This window comes from Coenobita brevimanus, chromosome 89 (genome assembly GCF_032717465.1).
Source record: "Coenobita brevimanus isolate Jiangsu-jjx chromosome 89, ASM3271746v2, whole genome shotgun sequence".
Taxonomy (NCBI): domain Eukaryota; kingdom Metazoa; phylum Arthropoda; class Malacostraca; order Decapoda; family Coenobitidae; genus Coenobita; species Coenobita brevimanus.
Window position 1 is genome coordinate 3,870,573 of NC_137042.1, and position 25,165 is coordinate 3,895,737.

The window sequence follows — 25,165 nt, forward strand, 5'->3', positions numbered from 1 at the left end:
CTACAAACATGCAAATGGCACCAACAGGGCAGCATCATTAGCCCAATGCTTTTCAACACCCTCGTCGAGAGCCTTCTACACATAGACCTTGGAGCGGGCGTAAAACTTCTATGCTACGCTGATGACTTAACTCTGATAATCAACAGAGGGCCATACTACTGCTGTGCACAAAGATCACTATCACTCCTGCACCATGAGAGCATCAATCTGGGGCTCAAAGTAAACGCCCAGAAAACCAAAGCTTTCACCCTCGGTACTACCACTCCTGCCCAACATCTCTACCTTGGAGACACTCCTGTCGAATACGTGAGCTCCCACCAATACCTGGGAGTATGGTTCGATACAAGACTCTCCTTCCAGAAAGAGGTGAATCACCTAAGAGAAAAAACGAGACTCCGCCTCAGCGCCCTACGAGCCTTAGCAGGAAAAGGGAATGGAGCCACATGTAAGGTGCTAAGGCTCTTCTACATCCAAGCCATCCACTCCATCATAGATTACTCCGCATCAGCACTACCTACAATTGACACCAAACTCAGCAATAAACTGGAGGTAGTACAGAACGACGCCCTGCGCACAATAACAGGGTCCCCCCGATGGACACGCCTCTGGAACCTCTGCCTGAAGTGTCAAGTTGAGTCCCTGCAACACTGCATACTGGCGAGAGTCTCAGTACTCGCAGCTAAGCGGGCAAACAACTCATCCCTGTTCTCCCCTCTTCAACAAATCAAGGCCTCAATAAACAGACACGAAGACACACTCACAAAAAGCTGGGTCCACTGCACCGTCAAAGCCATCAGAACCCTCGACACTACCCAGCATATCACACATGAACCGGACGTACCCAATAACAACAAAAGCCACGCTCCCTGGATCCCGTCCCCCTTCAAATTTGCAGTCCCCCAGATTACCGGCAAAAACCACACCCCACCCCAACTTCTACGCCAGGAGGCCCTGGAAAGAATAGCCTCCCTTACCAACCCAGACTCGACTTCTTACTATACTGACGGTTCGGTGAATCAGCACAGAGCCGGTACTACCTTTGTGTCCAAAGAGGGCACATACAAAGCCAGAGTCAGTGATGGAGCCTCCACTCTTCAGACAGAACTAGCGGCGATCTCCAAAGGCCTTGAACATGCCCACAACACCACAACAGTAACCTCCATCATTATCCACACAGACTCACTATCAGCCATCCACACCCTCCCCAAACCAAACCACTGTGACAACAGGAAACTCATACAAGAAATCATACACACTACCTCCCAAATAGCTAAGTCTGGCAAGTCCATAACCATCCACTGGATACCCAGCCACGCCAACATCTCTGGGAATGAAGAAGCTGATAGAGCAGCTGAATCAGCCACGAACCACCCTGAAATAGAAGTCAAGATTTCCACCTCCCTCTCCCAGATCAAACTAGAGATAAAAATGAAAATTATGTTCCTCACCAAGGAGGAACACAAACCTTGTACATCAAATGGGTCTGCTTCTGCCAGGTGGTATGCAGCAGCAACCCAGTACGAATCACTTATAACCGCTGCAAGTACACCAAACAGACTCCTCACAAGAGCAGGTCGCACCTACCCCAACCCAGACACTATCCAAGACCTCCTTTCAGCTGTTGACCTTCAGACCCTGAGAGAAGCAGCAACCTCTGTCATATCTTCAACATCAACACAAATACTGCTCGATATTGTAAACGGATCAAATTCACCGATACAAAAAAAAAAAAAAAAATGAACACCTTCATAAAAGACCAGAACCTCCGACCGGGCTAACATAGGGCCCGGTCCTCTATTCATTAGGGGTAAAACTCTAAAGTAGGTAAATAAGTAAGCCTGCCCACTGCTGGAGAGGATAACTTACGAGCACTGATAGACGACGCATCTCCTGCTACTGTGTAATGTATATATATATATATATATATATATATATATATATATATATATATATATATATATATCCATCATCCAATCCTACATTGTCCCATGAGGAGTGCAGGAGCCCGGGACCATGCAGTTGGTCCCGACATTTAAGATGAGAGTGACCAGCCTCACTCATCCCTGAGTGGCATTACATGAGCAATCAACCCCAACTACCCCTTGGATATAAACCTTCACCGGCTCAATCCGATTGGAGCGCAATAATTACCTACTAAACCACCAGGCGCCAAAATTTGGTTATATGGTTACCACCCAGTATAGTAAATGGTTTCCTGATGCACAGGAAATCATTTGGCTTGTCACTCAGTGTACAGTCACCCACAGGCTGAAGGAAGAGGAAAGAATGAAGGAAAGAAAGACAGAAGAGGAAGTGTAAAGTCACCCGTAGACAGAAGGACAAGGAAAGAATGAAGGAAAGAAAGACAGAGGAGAATGGAATGAAAGAAGGATGGAGAGGAAAGGGCAGACACCCGAGAGCAGCACTACATCGAGTGAGTGGATGGTGAGCGCCTCCACCTACCACATATATCTATCTATCTATCTATCTATATACAACTCCATCATATTCTCACTATATATATATATATATATATATATATATATATATATATATATATATATATATATATATATATATATATATATATATATATATATATGTTACGGAACAGAGAAAGATAATGTACACTTTAAATGTGAATACTAAAAATCACTACTGTCCCGTAAAGTTCCAGGTTCAAAACAAAAGAGTTAGGTAAAATTACAAGTTAAAGTTTAATGCTCAAACTAACAACAAAACATTCAGGACTCATAAGGATAATGTAATGGCAAAAAACAGGTTAAATATATGACTAACTGCAATAGCCTCTATTAACACGAAATTAGCAAGAGTAAATTTATCTAAGTCAGCCCTGATAAAATGATAGTACCGGATAATGCTCAGTGAATGCAAGATATATTATTACAGATACAAAATATTATCAAAAATGACTGACATAAAAACACATGAATCACAAAAACCTTACTAGGCCTAAGAATTGACACCTTACGCTACACAGTACAAGAAAAAATGCAATAACAGTTATACTCAAATTACACAGCTGCTAGATGGTTGGAGACTTCCTGAGCACTCACAATAATAACAAGTGTACAGGGGAGGACAGAGATGTGAACAAAATGAGGAGTAGATCTAAGTGGCAATTAATGTAGAGACTGAGCTCATTATATAGGGCCGGCAGAGCTTGATACAACTTGTAAGAAGGACACGCAAATGAAGCCATAAGGGACAAAGAGTTGACAATCCTGCACTGAACAACAGAAAGAACGACTTACTCTACAATAAGGGAGGAGGGGGGGAGTGAGGTAGAACACTCGTGATCAAACATGCAGCATACTGTACGTTAGAATTACACAAAGGATGATGAAATCATAGGCTATGTAACACCTCCCCACAAAGAAAAAGAAATTTACAAAGGAAATTTCTTATTACTCTAAAACAATCTGTCTAAAGTCTAGATAAGCAATCTGCAATAACATTTTCTTTCCCCTTGACATGTTGTATGTCTAATGAATACTCCTGAAGAAGTAGACTCCATCTTGTCAATCTCTGATTTTTATCTTTAAACTTACTAAGGAATTTCAGTAGGTTATGATCGGTATAAATGACTATGGGGTCAAAACCAGAACACAAATAAAATGAAAAATGCTGTAAACCCAAAATCAAGGCCAAAAGCTCTTTCTCAATAGTTGAGTAGTTCTTTTGAGGTGGAGTGAACTTCTTACTGTAATAAGATACAGGGTGTTCAATACTCTGATCATCCTCTTGCAGCAAAACAGCCCCAGCTCCTGTATCACTTGCGTCAACAGCTATCTTAAAAGGCTTAGCAAAATTTGGAGTAGCAAGCACTGGCTGTCTTAATAGGATAGCTTTAAGTTTGTTAAAAGAGGATTCACAGTTATCGGTCCAGACAAATTTAACTCCCTTTTTCAGTAGGTCTGTAAGTGGTGATACAAGAATTGAAAAGTTAAGAACAAATCTCCTGTAATAACCTACCATTCCCAAAAATCTTTGTAGCTCTTTCCTACTTTTAGGTCTGGGAAGATCACTTATAACCTGAACCTTAGCTCCTGGTGGTGCAACATGTCCATCACCAATTTCGTACCCAAGGTACTGAACTTTAGCTTGACCAAACTCACATTTTGATAAATTAGCTACAAGATTAGCCTGAACCAAACGCTCAAGAAATTTACTGACAAGGCATAGGTGATCTTTCCAGTTGTCACTGAAGATTAATACATCATCAATATAAACAACACACCCCGCTAAACCCTCTGTTACAACATTCATGAGCTTCTGAAATGTGGCTGGTGCATTCTTCATACCATATGGCATTACAGAACATGCAAAAGTCTTTCCTAATGTTACAAAACATGAGATCTCCCTGGCACGTTCAGTCGTAGGTACTTGCCAGTATCCCTTTAATAAATCAAACTTACGTACCTAGCCTTTCCGATCTTGTCTATGCAATCTTCCACGCAAGGGAGAGGGTAAGTGTCTGTTTTGGTTATCTGATTAACACGTCTGTAGTCGATGCAAAGCCGCTGTGACCCCCCTGGCTTAGGGACCAGTGTGACAGGAGAACTCCACTCGCTCTGACAGGGCTCAATCATCTTGTGGTCCAACAGGTAGCCAAGCTCCTTCTGGATGAGAGGAACTTTCACTGGGTTCACACGGTAAGGAGGCAGTTTAATTGGCTTTGCGTCTCCAACATCGACATCATGCATCAACACAGTGGTTCTTCCTGGAGTGGCACGGAACACTTGCGGGTACTCCTGCAGTAATGCCGAAAACTCCTGCCTTTCCTCGGGAGGTAGATGAGAAAGCTTAGTCTGGAGATCATTCATGATATCAGGATTCTTCCCCAAACTATCACTCAGGCTCATGCTGCATGGGAGAACTTCACTTGCAGACTCGGGTGGAACAGCTACAGTGCAGACTGGGTTATTTTCGTCCCGCCTGTGATATAACTTTAGCATGTTGATGTGACAAAGTTGCTTGTTCTTTCTACGATCTGGTGTGGCGATGACATAGTTGACATCACTGAGTTTCTTCTCCACGAAATAAGGACCACTAAACTTGGCTTGAAGAGGTTGCCCATGCACCGGTAGCAGAATCAAAACCTGTTCTCCAGGCTGAAAGTGGCGTAACCTGGACTTCTTATCATACCAAGTCTTTATCTTCTCCTGAGCAGCTCCTAAATTCTCTCTCGCCAGCTGTAAAGCAGTGGACAGCCGTTCTTTGAACTTCATCACATATTCCAGCAGGTTGACGTCATCTTCCTCCGACAGCCAGCATTCCTTGAGTAACTTAAGGGGTCCTCTTACTTCATGGCCAAACAGTAGTTCAAAAGGTGAGAAGCCCAGTGATTCATTTGGGGATTCTCTTGCGGCAAATACAACAAATGGAAGACCTTTATCCCAGTCTTTCTGATGTTCCGAACAGTATTTCTTGAGCATCGATTTGAGTGTTTGATGATATCTCTCCAACGCTCCTTGGGTCTGGGGATGGTAAGCTGAAGACGTGATCTGGGTGATGCCCAACTCTTTCAGAGACTGCTTGAAAACATTTGACATGAAATTACTTCCCCGGTCTGACTGTACCTCCTTTTGCAGACCAAACTTTGTGAAGAACCCTAGCATTTCCTTAACCACGTTCTTTGCTGAGATATTTCTAAGTGGAATGGCTTCAGGATAACGAGTAGCCATATCAATCAGGGTCAACACATAAGAAAATCCTGAAGAAGTCTTAGGAAGAGGGCCCACAATATCCACCAACACACGGGTGAACGGCGCCTCAAAAGGAGGAATGGGAACTAGAGGTGCAACCTTTTTGGTCTGATTACACTTCCCCACAACTTGACAGGTGTGACAAGACTTACAATACCAGGAAACATCCCAGAAGATACCTGGCCAGTAGAAGTGTTTCAAAATGCGTGCCACAGTCTTCCTTACTCAAAGGTGTCCTGCCAAACTAGAATCATGAGCCACTCTAATGATATCCTGCCTACAAACACGAGGGATGACAACTTGATGTACAACCTTCCATTCACAGTCGGCTGATGCTGTTGGGGGTCTCCACTTCCTCGTAAGTACTCCTGACTTTATATAATAACAAGTAGAAGCACCAGCTGACTCTTCCTCACTGCAAGCAGAGTTAGCTAGACCTTTCAACTCAGGGTCAGCAACCTGCAACTCAACCAACTCTTGACGAGACAAATTATCAACACTACGGGGTACTACCTCATCTGGTGAGTGGTCCAAATTAGCAAGGAAAGTGTCAGCTAGGATAACATCATCATCATTATCCTCTAAGTCACCAGTAACTTTAGACTTAGCCCTAGTGACAGCACATGCAGGGAACACATCAGGGACACCACAATCCTGGGCCGCAGCCCCTGGCTCACTAGACAACTGAGGAGCTGGACACACTTGACTTCCACTAATATCATTTCCAAGTAAGAAAGTTACACCTGACATTGGGAGTGTCTCAACCAACCCAACCATAACGGAACCATTAACAAAAGCAGACTCTAAATTCACTCTGCACAGAGGGACAGAGAAGTAATTATTCCCTACACCTTGTAAGATTACAGTTTCATCAGAGGAATTAACATTAGAGCCTAGAACACTGGTCAGCATAAGTGATTGGCAAGCACCTGTATCACGATATATTTTAACTGATTTCCTGTCATTACTGTCCAGAGGACTGACAAAACCATCAGACAGGAAATTAGCACATGAACTCTTGAGAGTGTCACCCACGTTACTGCTCAAAAGAGGAGCTTCATCATGAGGATTTAATTTACCCCTCAAAGCAGGTTCAGTTAACTCAGTTAAAGAATTCTGGGAACTCTCAAGGGTGGACACTAGACCAATTGACTGAATATTTAATGACTCCTTTTTGTTCACATCACGCTGTCTCCTGAAACATTTCTCCGTAGTATGACCAAGCTTACTACAATAAGTACATTTACTTTTCTGAAATCTAGAGGTGAAGCTGGTATTTACTTCCTGAGAAACATCATCTTTATTCCCTTTCTTGTTACCTGTACTCTGAGTAGAGGCAACGTACTTACTCTCAGCTTTCCCTTTTTCATTAGAATATCTCTTGTGAGTAGGAACATATTCATCAGCTAAAACTGCAGCATCAGACAAATTATCTATTCTTTTCTCATCAAGATATAGGCTTACATCTTTATTAACACACCTTTTGAAGTCCTCCAGCAAAATCATCTGCTTAAATTTACCGAAATCAGAATCCACATTCTTAGAATTTAACCACTGCTCTAACAGATCTTCTTTGATTTTTGCATACTCAACATGGGAGTGCTTATCTTGCTTATAAGTTGTCCTAAATTTTACTCTATAGGCTTCAGGAACAAGCTCATAGGCCTTAAGAATTAAGCTCTTAATTACATCATAATTATCAGATTGATCCTGAGGCAAAGATGCATAAGTTACTTGAGCTTTACCGGTGAGAACAGTTTGAAGGAGTACTGGCCAATACTCTTTGGTCCCATTAAAACCTGTAGCTACCCTCTCAAACAGCTGAAAATACTTTGTTAAATCAGATTCATTAAAAGGAGGGACAAGTTTAACATTTTTAGCCGCATCAAAATCATCAGAGCTAGATGATCCAGTTCCACCTTGTTTCATGCGATACTCATGGTCTGCTTGAATCGTAGCAAGTTCAACTTGTGCCTGAAACTCAGCCTCCTTAGCATTTGCCTGAAATTCAGCCTCCTTAGCACGAGCCTCCTGCAGGGCTAGCTGTAACTAAGCTAATTTAATCTGCGTTTGCTCATTTGGAGGAGTTACATTAAACAAGCTTTCATTAATCATGTCAACAATTTGATCTTTAGAATGATGAGAGCGAACAGCAATTCCCAATTGTTGAGCAACAAGCTTAAGTTCATTCTTTGTTCTGTTTTCTACATCACACACTGTTTGCACATTTGACAAAAAATCTTTGGCTTCATCAAGCTTAGTAGTAGACATCATGAATAAATCACAGTCACAAAATATCAAGCAATATCCTTATGATAATATCCTGAATATCCTGATAAGAGGTCGCCAAATTTATGTTACGGAACAGAGAAAGATAATGTACACTTTAAGTGTGAATACTAAAAATCACTACTGTCCCGTAAAGTTCCAGATTCAAAACAAAAGAGTTAGGTAAAATTACAAGTTAAAGTTTAATGCTCAAACTAACAACAAAGCATTCAGGACTCATAAGGATAATGTAATGGCAAAAAACAGGTTAAATATATGACTAACTGCAATAGCCTCTATTAACACGAAATTAGCAAGAGTAAATTTATCTAAGTCAGCCCTGATAAAATGATAGTACCGGATAATACTCAGTGAAGGCAAGATATATTATTTCAGATACAAAATATTATCAAAAATGACTGACATAAAAGCACATGAATCACAAAAACCTTATTAGGCCTAAGAATTAACACCTTACGCTACACAGTACAAGAAAAAATGCAATAACAGTTATACTCAAATTACACAGCTGCTAGATGGTTGGAGACTTCCTGAGCACTCACAATAATAACAACTGTACAGGGGAGGACAGAGATGTGAACAAAATGAGGAGTAGATCTAAGTGGCAATTAATGTAGAGACTGAGCTCATTATATAGGGGCCGGCAGAGCTTGATACAACTTGTAAGAAGGACGCGCAAATGAAGCCATAGGGGACAAAGAGTTGACAATCCTGCACTGAACAACAGAAAGAACGACTTATTCTACTATAAGGGAGGGGGGGAGTGAGGTAGAACACGCTCGTGATCAAGCATGCAGCATACTGTACGTTAGAATTACACAAAGGATGATGAAATCATAGGCTATGTAACAATATATATATATATATATATATATATATATATATATATATATATATATATATGAGACTGGGTCGAAAAATCCGGCTTGTGAATTTTAAATTGTAATACCAAAAAAAAGTTCATCCATAATGAAAGTACCATGTATGCAAAATTTTGGTGTAATCTATATTCATATAGAGGTGGCGCCCGCCACGTCAATATCTCTCCATTAGCTGAATCTGGCACATCAGTGCCCTCGTAGGAGTTTGATAGGTCAGACCTTGTATTTCGTGTCATTTTTTTTTAATCAATTTATTTTTTTTAAGTATTCATGCTTAATAGCTAAATATCTAGGAGAACTACAGATATGGCTCACACTACTCGGTCTGTCTTAACTCATGATATTTTTGGCACTTTAAGGACTATTGGTGACAAGCAGCTTCCAATGAAGTGGAATGTGGAGAGACACTTACTTTTTCCTGAAACAGAGAAATCAAAAGTGTCAATGAAGGAAATAGCGAAGGATCTTGGATCAGAACTTCAGTGTCTTTGGGAAAAAGCTTCAGTTCCTTGGGTTCACCTAACAAGAATTACATAGTTGGTTTTGGACAACCATTCTAAGTACAAGACCCTAGTGAAAAACAAGGAGAGAGACTGCTACAACAAACAGCTTGAAAACTATAAAACTCATATGCAGATAGAGCTATTTAATATCTCCTGTTGCAAATGTAAATCCTTCGAAGAGTGTAAGTGTTCAAAGGAAAGATAGGTGCCCGTAAGTAAAAAAGAGTTCCTTTCAGATCAAAGAGAAAATAGACAGATGTACGTTGGAAAGTGGGTGCAAAAAAAAAAAAAAAGAAAAAGAAAAAATCCCGCTACAACGAGCAAAAAGAAAAAGGGATGCAGAGAACTACAAAGTGAAAACTTGCGATTCTATTTATCAGAAAGGTCAAAGTGGGATGGAGGAAATAAGTGATACTGATGACAGTTTGGAAAATGATGATACAGATGAAACATATTGTCAGAGTGTAGAAAAAAAAAGGAAAAATTTAAGATATCACGGATGCGAATCAACTGTGAACTGGTTGCAAGAGAAGCTGATCGATTTGGTGTGAGTGATAGAGGTGCCGCTTCAATTGCCACTTGCACTCTGGTGGGTGCTGGACTTGTTTCACCCGAAAACAAGAATTACTTATAGACAAGTCAAAAGTAAGATGTGCCAGAAAATCAGGCAGAGAAAGACTTCAGCATATAGAAAAGGAAGAAATAACAGCACTGTATTTTGATTGAGAAAAAGACAAAACATTAACACAGGAAGAGAGAAAAGATGAAAATGGTTGTCTATCCACTCACCAAGTAAGCAGAATTGAGGAACACATTTCATTAGTTAAAAAGCCAGGCTCTGAATACCTTGACCATGTCACTCCTGATGGGGGAACCCCAGCTGCTATTTCAGAGTGGTTGATGAACTGTGGGCTGAAGACTGAGGTGCTTGTTGCAGTAGGGTGTGATGGTACACCTGTTAACACAGGGACAACGGGCGGAGCAATAAAATTGACTGAAGACTTTCTTAACCGTCCTTGGCAGTAGCTTATACGGTTGTTACACTTCGATGAGCTTTCATTTCGGCATATCTTTAAACATTTGGAAGGTAAAACCTCAAGGCCCACAGCATTTAAGGGAAAGATTGGGATGAAGATAGGAGAAACAGTTAGTAACCTCCCAGTGGTAAATTTTGAACCAATCCCAGTAGATGATGTGAAGAAGTTTCATGAGACCTATTCAGAGCTAGATTTTAATAAGGATCCAAAATATATTCTGACTATGGTATGCAGTGTCATCTGGAAACTTTCCTGCAAATTTCTCTTCAGCTGAACCAAGCCCAATAGCACATTCAAGAAGGCTAACAGCATGTGCAAGAATTTCGAGACTGTATTGCTCAGTACCTCTTCCTTCCAAACCACTGAAAACATTAGCCACACATTTGATGACTGTACAGTATACATTCTGACATGGTTTGAGAGTAAGAAAAATCCTTCCTGTTCCATTGGCCCAAAACATCTATTCAGTGCTGTTACCAAGATTAAATATGTGAAGGATGAATGCTTGGGAGCATATAAGGCTGCTACCCAGGCTATACAAACAAATGCTTTCTATGCCCATCCGGAAAACATGCTTTTGGGCATGACATTTGATGAAGATAGTGTCATCAGATGAGATGCTGTGAAGAAAATTCTAGCAGAAAGAAACAACCCGAGACAAGAAAGAAGACAATTCAAAGTACTAGAGATAAATTTGTGGGCAGATCATTATACTCAAATGATCAGCTGGGATGTGGCGGATATTACAGAACCACCACTCCTCAAGAATTTGACTGATGTTGAACTACATGGTTTGGTTGAATGTCCTGAACTTGTGGAAAAGCTGTGTCCAAAGTATCCTTGCCATACTCATTCAGCTGAACACACAGTAAAGCTGGTGACTGCAGCATCTGCAAAAGTTTATGATGACAGAAGCAGAGATGGGTATATAAGAAACATACTCAAATCAAGAATAATAATGCCAGCATTCGAATCAAAGAAGGATTTCAAAGCTGAGTAAATCTGGCCCAGTTTAATGGAAGGGTGGATAGGATGGGTTAGGTGCGGAACTCCATTTACAGCCACCTTCTCATGGAGAGTTCTGGGTAGTGCACAGTCACAGTGAGGTAGCTAAGGGCTGCATAATAAAGTGCCCAGGCGCCTCCTATTACTGACATGATACGGATGTAATATTTTGCAGTTCTGTTGGCTTTATATAGGAACAAGTTTTCCCCTCAATTATATAAAGAAAACTGGGACTTTAATTTTTTTCTTTACCTAAACTTCTTGCCATGTCTTACGTCACTCGTCAGAGAAAGTCTTGCCCACCTTGACATCTCCAGTGTGCTATTATCTTTCCAATGAGGACAAAACAACTCAGCCACCGTCTCCTCCCTTTGCTCCACGTCTCCTATCACTGGCCTTCTTGGTCCTTTATATTCACCCCACCTTTTGCAGCTGTCCAATTGTTATTGCTATACACTCTCTCTCTCTCTCTCTCTCTCTCTCTCTCTCGCTGCGTATTTTTTGCCTGTATTCACGAAATTCCACTAATTTTCTCTTTTTTTTTTCCCGGCATTTCACTTTTATTCGTTTTTTTTTACATTTCCAATTTTTAAAATCAGAGGTAGTAACCTTAACACCTTTCGGATTAACGTTTATTCGATATTTTGTGTTTTTGTTTTGTTTTCAAGGAGGGTTGAATACCTTACCTGCAGGGGCTGGCATCACAGAGCACAATATATCCTGGTTAGAAGGAGAAACGAAAAATAATGGTAGAGTGAGTGTGAATGTAAACATAAGGTAAAGTGTGTCATTGGAGGTGAGGTGCCGAATGTACACAACACCCACACCACCTTCCTAGTTCCCCAGTGAACACCTTTACTTACCTTGTTAGATTCAGGTCAACTCTAGGATAAGGTGCCACTCTTTTCGTTAGTGTTATCTTCACTTGGAAAAAGCTAATAAAATAAGAGTCTGCGTTCCTATAAATACAGGAGCAATTGAACACCCCGGCTGGCATTCATAATCTGCAATTGGACGCCTGATGGTCTAGCTGTCCTAAAGAAGTTTAAATCTGAGGGAATTCCAAAATCCCCTACTACTACTGGCATTCAAGGTTTAATGAGTAGCCCCACGTCCCTATGCTCATTATGTGACTTAGACAAATGACTAAAAATGATAACAATGTAAAACTGTAAACGTATGATGACCTTCTGGATGAACTAGAAAGCGCACTGAGAGCCCATACCTCCGCCAATGCCATTGCCATTGAAAAGGATGCTGATTCGAATCCGTGGAAATAGGATCCGGATCTAGATCCGGATATGCCCCCAAATTTAATAAATTCTTTCTTGGTCCATGGCCCACCTTTCCAATAAAAAAATTCATTGAAATTCATTGAGAACTTTTGGAGATATTGAGCGGGACATTCCAGATCCGGATCCAGATCCGGCACCAAAATTAACCATTTCTTCCTTAGCCCATGGCCCACTCTTCCACAAATTTCATCAAAATCCATTCATATCTTTTTGATTAATCCAGCTAACAGACAGACAAACAAACAAATCAACCAACGCGGAGTAAAACATAACCTCCTTGGAGGAGGTAATAAGGAGGGGAAACCATTATCAGCATAAGGTCATCAGTAATTGCAGCTGTGTAATGGTTCAGATTTGGATACATATTGATAGAGCACTTGTTGCTTGGAATTCGTTCATCTATCTTTTCCCAAAGTTATACATTTTCCTTCTGAAACACACTGTAGTTGCCGTTTTGCCTGAGCTACATACCTGTATATTTGTTTGGTGCAACTACAGTGAAACCCTGCATCGTTATATCCGGTCACACGGTTCATGGCGTATAAATGCAAGGATTTTATATAATTATGTGATCAAACGACCCGTACAATTGCTTAGGCGTAGTTATCATCTGATCTTCAACCTGTTCACTGCTGGTTCGATCTATGCTTTGTTAACCAGTGCAGCGTGGAAAGCTTTGGCTGCAGTTAAGATAGAATTTCATTTTAAGAAAGTGCTGTTTTTTATAGACAATAAATGCTAAATTCCTACCTTTTTCAAGGTCATGAATATGTGCTACAGAGAAGCTATAAATTACATAATACCCATTGTGATAAGGTGAACATAATCAGGAGAGCGTCCTGTTTGCTGCCGATGTGAGATTAATAACGCTACGTAAATGTAAACACGGCAGGAGGGCGCACCGAGGCAATAAAGAATGAAGAAAAAAGAAAAATCCCGCTGTGGTAATATTTTATGTTACTCCAGGAAACTAACGCTCATGTGGTCTAAGATTCAAATGAATAATTGCGTGTCAAAACAAGAAAGCACTCAGAGAGCTCATTCCTCCTCCAATCCCATTGCCAGTAAAAAAGATCCGGAACCGGATCCGTGGATATAAGATCCGGATCCGGAACCACCCCAAAATTAAATAAGTCTTTCTCGGTCCATCTTCCACGTTTCCACAAAATTTCATTGAAATTCATAGCGAACTTCTGGAGATATTGTGCCGGATCCGCTCCCAAATATAATAATATCTTCCTTGGCCTATGGCCCATCCTTCCACAAAATTTCATCAATATTCTTTCCTAACTTTTTGAGCCATCCCGGATCCGGATCCGTGAGAGTATGATCTGGACCCGGATCCAACCCAAAATTTAATCAATTCTTCCTTGGTCCATGGCCCACCTTTCCACAAAATTTCATTGAAATTCATTAAGAATGTTTGGAGATAATGTGCTGGATCCTCCGTATCCGGATCCCGATCAGGCCAAATTTTTAACCATTTCTTTCTTGGCCCATGGCCCACCCTTCCACAAAATCCGTTCATAACTTTTTTTTAGTAATCCTTCTAACAGACAGACAGAAAAACAGATAAACAAACAAACAAACCAAAGTGGGGTAAAACATAACCTCCTTGGCGGAGGTAATAACAGAATTATAAACAAGATTTCTGTGAGGTGAGGGACAGGCTGGAGAAGTTGCGGGCTCAACACGGGAAAAGAAGAGAAATTGGGAAAGAGATGGATGGAGAAGCATGGAGCCGGAAAGGAGGAGAAGGGACGAGAGGGAAGGATGGAAAAATGACTCCAGGGACTGAGTCCGGGCTCCGAGATTTGACTGCGTGGGGTGTTAAGGTGAAAGAACCAACATCCTAAAGCGGATGACAGAAGTGGGAGCTTCAATTAGGGCGCAAACACCTCGGTAGACGTGTGTATTATGCAAACAGAAAACAACCAGGCAGGCAATTTGCTGAAACTACGAAGCATTAACCCAACACAGAGCTGACAGTAGTTGTTCTATACTTACATTTGCCTAAACGTGGACAATTTGTAGCAACTGATAAGCATTAAGAAAGAAGACTGGAAAGTTTAAGCAATAAAAGACGATACTCAAGTAATGACTGCCATCATTCTTGTCACAGCAGTCTAGTGAAGCAAAATATGATGCGAATACTTCACTGAACCTCAGTCAACTTTATCCAATACTCGTCTCAGTTAGAAGCTGGGAGTTAGAGTGAAAGTATCGGAGGATCAGAGTGTGGTTATTGAATAAAACAATGGAGAGAGAGAGAGAGAGAGAGAGAGAGAGAGAGAGACTCGCCAGCTCTTACTTGAGAAAAAGGAAGAAAAAAAAAGGTATGTGTTGTTCCATGTACTGTAATCTAAAGCTCTGCATGAAAAGGAGGATGGGAAAACGAGAAAACCCAAAAGTTAAAAGACAGTTTTGAGAATGTAATATGAGAAATAAAATCTAATTGCATGATTACTGACCTATTGTACGAGGCAGAATCTATACAGTTTATACTTGTTGTTCGTCCACGGCCTTAAAATAAAAAATCAGTCAATAGTCAACAGCTTTTAATCCGTATTGATTTTCTTCTATATGGACTGATTTCAAGTTTCTCCACACAACACTGGTCTGCTAAACACACAAATGCCTTTTAATAGTCTGCTGTATGAAATGGCATCTATTATTTTCCCATCCAAATTCTGATATGGGCCTGTGCAAGTATTCGTTATTCAGTCGTGATTAAATGATCAAAACTAAATTTAAAATCTTCATGTACATCTGAAAATTTGTTTTCCATAGTATAGCCAAAGTTTCTAGGTATACTGACATGTATGATATTGGCTGTGTCGTTCACTTTAACGGACGTATGATCTGTTATGGCCTCACAAGCAATTATTTATCACTTATTTCCCCCTCTCCTGTGGCGGGCGGGGGGAGCACAATCTGGCCGCACTATGGGGTGGTACTACTACTCTGCGGTCAGGTTGTTAGGAAGAATTCTGCCACCGTATTCCCTGCGTGTCATAAAAGGCGACTAAAAGGAGCAAGGTGAGGGGACTAGGGCCCTCTTCTCCGTTTTTTTGTTCCTACAATAAGACAGGGATTAGAAAGGGATCGAGGATTGAGTTGTCCCTGTACCGTGAAGATTTGGTCTATGAATGTGCGTGGATATAGTACAGTACGATTGAGGCTAAAAGGGAGGAGATTGGAAGACTGATTGTGAAAAGAAAGTTGGATGTGTTAGCTCTGAGTGAAACAAAGACGAAAGGGAAAGGTGAGTCTAAGCTGGGAAGTGTGAATGGAAGATTCTAAGGTGTTGGTAGAGGAAGGGCAAGAGAACGTGTGGCCTTGTTAGTGAGTCCGGAAGCACAGTACAGCAGTGATTGAATGGAAGGAGGTGTCATCGAGACTGATGTGGGTGAAAGCAAAATTTGAACGTCAGTTGTGGGTATTTGTGAGAGCATATGGGCCTGGTAGCGAAAGGGATGAACAAGAGAGGGAGTCTTTCTGAACGATGCTGGTGAGTGTCTGTAGTGTTTAGGAGCAAATGTGAATGTGGTAATGATGGAAGATCTTAATGCTAGAGTGGGAAATGTAGCAGTTGAAGGTGTAGTTGGTATGCATGGTGTGCCTGGAAGAAATGAAAATGGGGAACGAATGACAGAGATGTATGTTGAGCGGGAGATAGTGATTGGAAATACGTTGTTGGAGAAGAAAGATATATATGAGTGTACATGGGTGAGACAGGTGGGTGGAAGGGTTGTTAATAGAGCATTGATGGACTATTTGGCTGTGTCCAGGAATGTAATAGGAAGATTGTTGGATGTGAGAGTTCTGAGAGGGAAGGGTGGTGGGAAAGTTGAGAGTTGGTAAGAGATAGGTGAGAGCTGAGAGAGTTAGGTGTGGCAGGGAGGTTTTGAAAGTGAGTGAGTTGGATAAAAGAGAGAAAATTATATAGTATCAGGAGAAATTGAAAGATTAGTGGAATGCAGTGACAGATCAGGAGAATGACTGTGCAGAAGAAATGGCAGTTGTTTATGAGTGCTGTTGCGGGGCATGCGGAAGAGATGTGTGGTGTGATACGAGTGGGTGGTAGTGTAAGAAAGGTGATGCGAGGAAGTAAGTATCGCTGTGGCTGAGAAGAGACGTGCATATGAAGTGTGGCTGCAGAGGAAGGGTGAGGTGTCATATGAGAGGTAAAAGGAAAAGAGGAACTAGGCGAGAAGGGCTGTGGGTGATGCTCAAGTGGCAGCAGATGAGAGGTGGGGTAGGCGGTTGACAGAGAATTCTCAACACAATAAGAAAATGTTTTAGAAGGAGGTGAAAAGGGTGCGAAAGCGAGAGTCTGGGAAGGAAGAGCGAGTAAAAACAGAGGATGGAAGGATGTTAATTGAGATGGATGTAGTAAGGAAGAGATGGGCTGAGTATTTTGAAAGATTGTTAAATGTAAAGGAGGAAAGGGAGGCTGAGATTGTGGCGGATGGAAGGGTGCAAGGAATAAATGTGTTGGGAGAATTGAAGGATTCTTTGATCACGATGGAGGAAGTGCAGAAGGCAGTAAAGGAGATGAAAACAGGGAAAGCTGCAGGTATGGATGGGTGTGGTGTGGAATGCTTGAAAGGTGGTGGAGCGACTATTGTTGACTGGTTAGTAAGATTGTTGAATGTGTGTTTTATGAAAGGTATATTGCCAATTGACTGAGCAAGTGCTTGTGTGGTTCCGTTGTATAAAAGTAAGGGTGGTAAGTATGAATGTACTACCTTTCGGGGTATAAGTCTGTTGAGTGTTGTACGTAAGGTGTATGGCAAAGTGTTAAGAGTTAGACAGGGTACAGAGGGAGTGATTGGTGATGAGCAGTGTGGCTTTAGGAGAGGAAGGAGATGCGTGGAATAGGTGTTTACTGTGAGATAGGTGTGTGAAAAGTATTTAGCCAAAGGTAAGGATGTGTTTTGGGCTTTCATGGATTTAAAGAAAGCGTATGATAGAATTGATGAGGAGGCTTTGTGGACTGTTTTAAGATTGTATGGACTTGATGGTAGGTTGCTAAAAGGAAAGAAAAGTTTTTATGTAAATAGTAGAGCGAGCGTGTTTAAGAGTGGGAAAGACTGTGAGTGATTTCTTTCCCGTGAGAGTGGGGCTGCGGCAGGGATGTGTGATGTCGCCTTGGTTGTTTAATATTTATATGGATGGTGTTGTAAGGGAGGTGAATGCAATAGTGTTAGGTGGAGGTTTGAGTCTGGTGAATGTTGAGGGTAGAGAGTGGAATCTGAAGCAGCTGCTGTTTGCGGATGACACTGCACTGGTGGCTGATTCAGAGGAGAGATTGAGACAGTTGGTACAGGAGTTTAGAAAGGTGTGTGGAATGAGGAAATTGAAAGTAAATGAGAATAAGAGTAAAGTGATGAAGTGTACGAGGTTGGTAGATGGTAGGGGGATGAATATAGTTTTGAATGGTGAGTTGCTTGAGGAGGTAGAGTGTTTTAAGTATTTAGGGTCACATGTTGATGTGGATGGAAGAATAGATGCAGAAGTGAAGTTTAGAATGAATGAAGTAGCAAAGGTGCTGGGAGGAATGAAAAAGTGTTTAGATGTCGTTTGCTTAGAATGGATGTAAAGAGAAGGCTGTATGAGGATGTTGTGGTACCAACTGCATTATATGGGGCTGAAACATGGACATGGGGTGTAGCAGAGATGAAAAGTTTGAATGTAATGGAGATGTGTCTGAGGAGTATGTGTGGAGTGACGCGTATGGATCGAGTGAGAAATGATGAAGTGCGAAGGAGAACTGGAGTTGTGTGGGAGATGGCCGATCGACTTGAGTACAGGGTGTTGCGATGGTTTGGGCATATGGAGAGAATGAATAATGAGCGATTGGTGAAAAAGATAACTAGATCTGATGTTAGAGGTGTAAGGCTGAGACGAAGACACAGAATAGAATGGATGGACAGTGTGAAGAGAACGTTGGATGCGAGAGGGATGTCTGTTGAGCAAAGGAGAGAAATTGTGAATGAATAAATTATGACGCAGCCCTGAGGGGATACTGTCTTGCATTTGGTCTGATCAGCTGATCAGGTCCAGTATGATATGGCACGGGTAAACCAGCTCTGCTGTCGGGCCCTGCTGCAGATGTCACTAATTGCACTGCGCAGTTGATCCACGTGCTGTGCGTTGTGGCGAGGATCTGTCCCCTCTCCCCTTGGGGCTAAGATGCGAATTAATGTATGTGTGTGGATGAGTAAATTGGGAGTGTGTCGTCCTGTTTCGGCTACCTCCCTTTCCTTGGGGGAAGCAGCCAAGGTTTATAGACAGATTACCTGCCCGCCTCCATTTCTGTTACTTTATAACTTTTGTAATGTCTTTGACTTTAGTCTGCTCTCTCACTCAAGTTGACTTCATGTCTCTTAAAGATATTCCCAACACTGAACTTTACATTGCTCTTTGTGAACAGAGTAGTTGATTTTCCATCGATTTTGTTATTTTCTAGGTTTCACAACCGTACGTCATACGACGTACATTCGTTATACACTTCTCGTTTCATACATATCGGCAAGCTTCATTTCACAGTGTCTTTATGTTTACCGACAGCTTTCCATCCAATTATAATGCGTTTTTTTTTATTTGCTATCATGACCTTAACATATATATATATATATATATATATATATATATATATATATATATATATATATATATATATATATGGGATAGAGGTGCAAGGAAAATTGATGGGGTAATATGTAACAGGAGGAAGGGGTGAATATGTGAGAGGCGAAGGATGAAAACTAGGGAATTAGGTGTATGAAGGTAACTGAATGAGAGGGAGAGAGAGAGAGAGAGAGAGAGAGAGAGAGAGAGAGCAAAGGTGAATTAGTGGCCCAAAATAAGAGAGGGGAGGGAAAGGTTAGCCTCATATAAAGTGCTTTAAAGGGCGACGGGGTGGCGAGGGAGGAGAGGAAGACGGATAATGATAATGATACCACTACTACTAGCCTACCACCACCACCACTACTACTACTACTACTACTACTAATAATAATAATAATAATAATAATAACAACAACATCAGTAATAATAATGATAATAATAATAATAATAATAATAATAATAATAATAATAATAACATCAATAATAATAATAATAATAATAATAATAATAATAATAATAATAATAATAAAAAATTCATTCATCATCTAATGTTGCCCCATGAGGAGCGTAGGAGCCCGAAGGGAAGTGTCAACGAAGATTGTAGAGTCGACACCAAAAGTACTATCGCCTCTCTTGGTTCTCTCCCCTGAATTTTTTTGGGAACCAGTCTAGTGAGTCCTCAGACTTGGACCCATATTCTCGTCAGTTAAGGAAATTCCCCAACGCCTTTTCCTAAACGACTTATTTTGCTTATGCCAGCGTACAGCTCTCTTTTGTAATTTATAAATTCTTCCAATATCGCCATACTCTGTATAAATAACGCACAAAAGGCTGTTAACCACCCATATCCAAAAATAAATGGCTAAGGAAGAAGTGCTAATGAGTCTCCTTGCCCGAAGAGAATACTGGCCAGAGAAAGTCCTTAGCTGGTGGGCATACAGTAAGGAAAGAACTACTCCACTTCTAAGATGTATTATATTTTTTCTTCATATATCCTATCGATTCTATTCACCTTAAGAAAGACTGAATTGAAGGAGCGAGATTAATTCTTCATTGATTTATCTTTACTGTGGTTGATTCGCCTAACAGTAGCGAGATTTCTATAACCTATACCCTTTTTACTCTAGCCAGGTCTAACATTGCCTTCTCTCCATCTTGAACACTGAGCTGTAGCAATAGATTAACACTAGAATATGATGATAGTCACGAAGAAGTGCTATGGAAGAGATGTAAAGCCACAGTATTTTATTATTCTGCCATAGAGTTAGGGTAGAATCTGATGCTAGGAACGAAGAAGTGCTATGGAAAAGACGCAGAGCCGTAGCACCATACTATTAGAGTTACGTGAAATAAGCTCCAACAGGAAAAAAATCTGGGCCAATTTACGGTAGAAGAATTATAGAGCGTCATCATATTAAACGAAATTATTCTCTGATCGTCAGCCCTTTCATGATCAAACAACTCTAGTATCCTATTCTTACATGACTAGGCAGCCCGTTACCTGAGGCCCAGTTGTCCTTCACCCTGCACATGCCTTCACATGTCACCGCTGCGGCACTAATACACACTGACCTTACTATATATTTGCTAGTTCTGCCTCATTCAGGAGTAGTAGTAGTAGTAGTAGTAGTAGTAGCAGTAGTAGTAGTTATTGTTATCGTTGTCGTTGTGGCCCCAGGTTCATCTAAAACTAGAACCCAGTGGACTGCAGGCTGAAGTTGTCCTCCTACAGGCCATCATCCTCCTTTCGGGGGATAGGGAGGGAACTGAGGGACGTTTGTATAACCGGGCAATGGAGCCACCCAGTTATATCGGTGCCACCACGTGAAGGCGTCCCTCTCCAACACCCTCCTTCAGAACTGCTGTGATGGTATTGGCAGTGGTGGTCTTATGAACAAGTAAGTGGGTCTCGTGGAAGTTAAGGAAAGTTTGTTTTAAGGAAATTCAAATGCAACTGCTCCCTACCCCAGCTGGTATCGATATCCCGTCTTTTTAAACAAGAGCCAGCTGGTGTGTGCACCCCAGCACCACCTTAGACACACGAGAAGTCTTTTTACACTTCCCACATCACCGCCATACTTTGTACCCCACTCAAGAGTGCAGTTTATGTCGCCCAATAACACCCTTGCAACGAGACAGGCTTTATAAAGTTAGGAATAGGAAGGTGTCACGTACGGATGGCCTCAGACCGCCAGAAATATAACCCTGTGTGGTGTTTATACGCAGGAGGGGGAAGGGAAGAAAACGGGTCTCGCGTTGAAAACAGACGTGTGGCGGCGGGGTTGCTGGTGGGGTGAGAGGGAGAGACCTGTCACTACTACGGCTTTGGCTGGCTTTCTCGTCGGGTAAGGAGGCCCCCTATCACCTCTTCCTTAATGATTTATTTTCCAAACTACCCATTAATGTCCTGCTTTTTGCCTCATATCTTTTTAACATAGGCACAGAGTGCATGAATAACACACAAGAATATAGTATCGGAGGAGATTCAGAAATAAACCGGTAAGGAAGAGGGGTTAGCAACCTTCCTAGCCGCACCAGAATACCGACCTTAAACTCTACAATCTGGAAGGGAGTCTGCTTCCACTACCCCTCGGAAAAAAAAAAAAAAAGTGGTCTGCTGTTTGAATGTCTGTGAGTTCGATCCCAGATTAAGCGAAGAACCAGTATGTTTATCTGAACTTCATAAAACCAAACTATTGAACATCCATATCCCAGTGATATACCACCTCTGCTAATACCATCACACCAGTCCTAAATGAGACAATCCAAACATGTATTCAGTATGGACGGTGGGTACCAGTGCCGAAGTGGTGACATGTAAAGGTGATTGACATGTAGCAAGAAGTATGTGTCTCAAGAAACAATCTGCCAGGTTTATGCACAGTATGACACATAAGAAAGCACACACACACACACACACACACACACACACACACACACACACACACAGGAAATCACAAACTACGTGCTTCTCCGTCCATGTGTGTATCAATAATAAAAGAGAAATATTATCGCAGTGAAGGACTTGACATACACTTGAAATATATATATAACTGAGGAGGCAAAGTTGTTGAAGGTCCCTTGAGATGGTTTGGTGGTATGGAGAGAATGGAGAGTGAGAGAATGACAAGGAGAGTGTGTGTGAATAAGGTGGAGGAGCAGAGAGGGACAGGAAGACCGAGACTGAGGCGCAGGAAGAGAGAGGGAGAATGAGACCGAGGTTGGGGTGGATAAAGAGAGAGGGAGAGGTAGACAGAGATTGAGCAGGGGAGAGAGAGAGAGAGAGAGACCTAAATTTGTTTCCTTATACAGCTTCCTCTGTTGGCATCACCTCTCGCTTTCCTCTTTCTCCTCTTCCAGTAACTCCCCCTCCTTCCGTAATTCCTTCATTCTTAGTACATCCTTAGTACATTGTTGCCCTCTCTTCTCTCTCTCATGTAATATGCAGCTTGTACACAGACGCGTAGCCCACTCATAGCAAGGTTTGGTGTATGAGACTCTGAGGAGGAGGAGGAGGAGGGGGAAGAGGAAGAAGAAGAGGAGGAGGAGGAGGAGGAGGAGGAGGTGAAGAAGAAGAAGAAGAAGAAGAAGAAGAAGAAGAAGAAGAAAGAGGAGTAGGAGGAGGAGGAGGAGGAGGAGAAGAAGAAGAAGAAGAAGAAGAAGAAAAAGAAGAAGAAGAAAAAGAAGAAGAAAAAGAAGAAGAAAAGAAGAAGAAGAAGAAGAAGAAAGAGGAGGAGAAGGAGGAGGAGGAGGAGGAGAAGAAGTAGTAGTAGAAGAAGAAGAAGAAGAAGAAGAAGAAGAAGAAGAAGAGGAGGAGGAGGAGGAAATGGGGGAGAAGAAGAAAATTATGATGATAATGATGTTGATGATGATGATGATGATGATGATGATGATGATGTTAATGATGATGATGATGACGAATTTGGATTATTACCTATTGCACGAAATTCATTACGGTAAACAATAAAACTTAGTAACAATTGATTCTTCATACAATATTACACGCAACCATCGAATGTGCAGTAAGGTCCCAAAGTGTATTCTCAGTTGGTAGGGACAAGGAAGAAACAAACTTTGTCTAAGAGGATGAGATGGAGGGATGGAGTGGAGAGGTATTTGAGAAAGGGGCATGTGAGCTGGGGGAGGGTAGCGAAATGACAGAGGACAGGGAGACATGGAGGCGATTTTTTGGTAGCCACCCCGTACAGGATTAAGGCTTCTGGCTATAGATGGATTAGTAGATAGATTAACGGTACCTAGTTTATATACGAAGTGCAGGTATGCCACTATAAACCCTCTCTCTCTCTCTCTGATTCATATACAAACAGATAAATGTGATTGGTTAGGGCTGCATCGGTGGGTGGGACTGGGGTTGGGCGGGCGTGAGATGAGATGCAGAGAAGTGTGAAAGAGAGACTAACCTTCCATGGAGATAGATAAATAGATAGATAGATAGATAGACAAATATATAAAGAAAAAGACAGATAGATGGGTAGGTAGGCAGGTAGGAAGGTAGGTAGACAGATAGACTGATGATACATAGACAGACAAAGAAGACAGATCAGTAGATGGAAAGGACAGGCACATACAGATAAAGATACACAGGAATTGACACAGAGACAGACATAAACACAAAGTGACACAAAGACGGATAGATAGACAGGCTAATGCACAGACAGTCGGAGATTCAGAGAGAGAGAGAGGGGGGGGGGGAAGAAATGGGAACTAGTGTGAGAGCAGTGGGCCGTGAAGGAGACGGCAACCTTCCCTAGCCCGTCTCAACCCCCGCCCTAATGAGCTAAATATTTGCTCTCCTCCTACACCAATAACACACTCTGGCACTCTCCTTCGCTCTCCAAGGCTCCTACCATCTCCAGTGCTCTTACCATCTTCTCCTCACCAATTTACTTATGCATATCCCAGTCTGATTTTCTCCCGGGAGCTATATATACAGTTTTAAGATCCACATACGTTGCGTGAAACTCTTAGCCCCAAGTTTGAGGCGTTTCGGGAACGCCTCTTTAAATGATTCGATGCTGCTCTGTTTCCCCATAAATTTTATTAACAAGTGCCCAGCAAACCGACATTATTATTTTACTCTTGCTAACTTCAAAGAGTTTTTCTCGACAGCAGGAATATCTCAAAGCTTAAAGAATGAGATAGACACTCTTTTTAGTCATCCACGAGAGACAACCTACAGAATTTCGAAAAATCTGTATTTTTGTTAAGCCTTTTTCTGTAAATAATAATATATGAAATACATAAAACAGTGAGCCATCCTTCTTTCTGGACTTTGGCGAAAGCATTGTTATTACACCTGACATTTCAAAGGCTTCAACCGAATGTGGCATAAATCTTTAATTTCCAAACCGCTCTCTTACGGTTTCTATCCTTCTCTCTGTGCCTTCATCTCTAGCTTCCTTTCTGGTCGTTCTTTTGCTGCTGTTATAGACGGCCAACGTTCTTCTCCTAGAGCTATCAATAGTGGTGTTCCTCAGGGCTCTGTCCTGTCATCAACTCTCTTCCTTCTTTTTCCTCAGTGATCTTCTGAGTTGCACATCTCCATTAAGTAATACGTTGATGATTCCACCTTTTACCTTCCATCGTCTTTTGTCAGCGTCCATCACAACAGTTACTTCAGCAGACAAGGGATGAAGCTGTGACAAACGTAATTTCTGACTTGGCTCATAATTTTGATTGGAGTAAATATAACCTGTTTTAATGCATCAGAATCTTAGTTCTCGCACTTATCGACCAGCCAACATCTTATACAGGAGTATCCTTCAGTAA

At 41.5% G+C, this 25,165-nt stretch overlaps 1 protein-coding gene across 1 annotated transcript; it reads left to right on the forward strand.

Annotated features, from left to right (window-relative positions):
* The first annotated feature begins 45 nt into the window (after window positions 1-45).
* Window positions 46-25,165, forward strand: LOC145411346 (uncharacterized). The gene is made up of 2 exons (XM_080281373.1): window positions 46-1,695; window positions 25,106-25,165. Exons 1-2 carry the CDS (start codon window positions 46-48, stop codon window positions 25,163-25,165), a joined length of 1,710 nt encoding a protein of 569 aa, XP_080137499.1.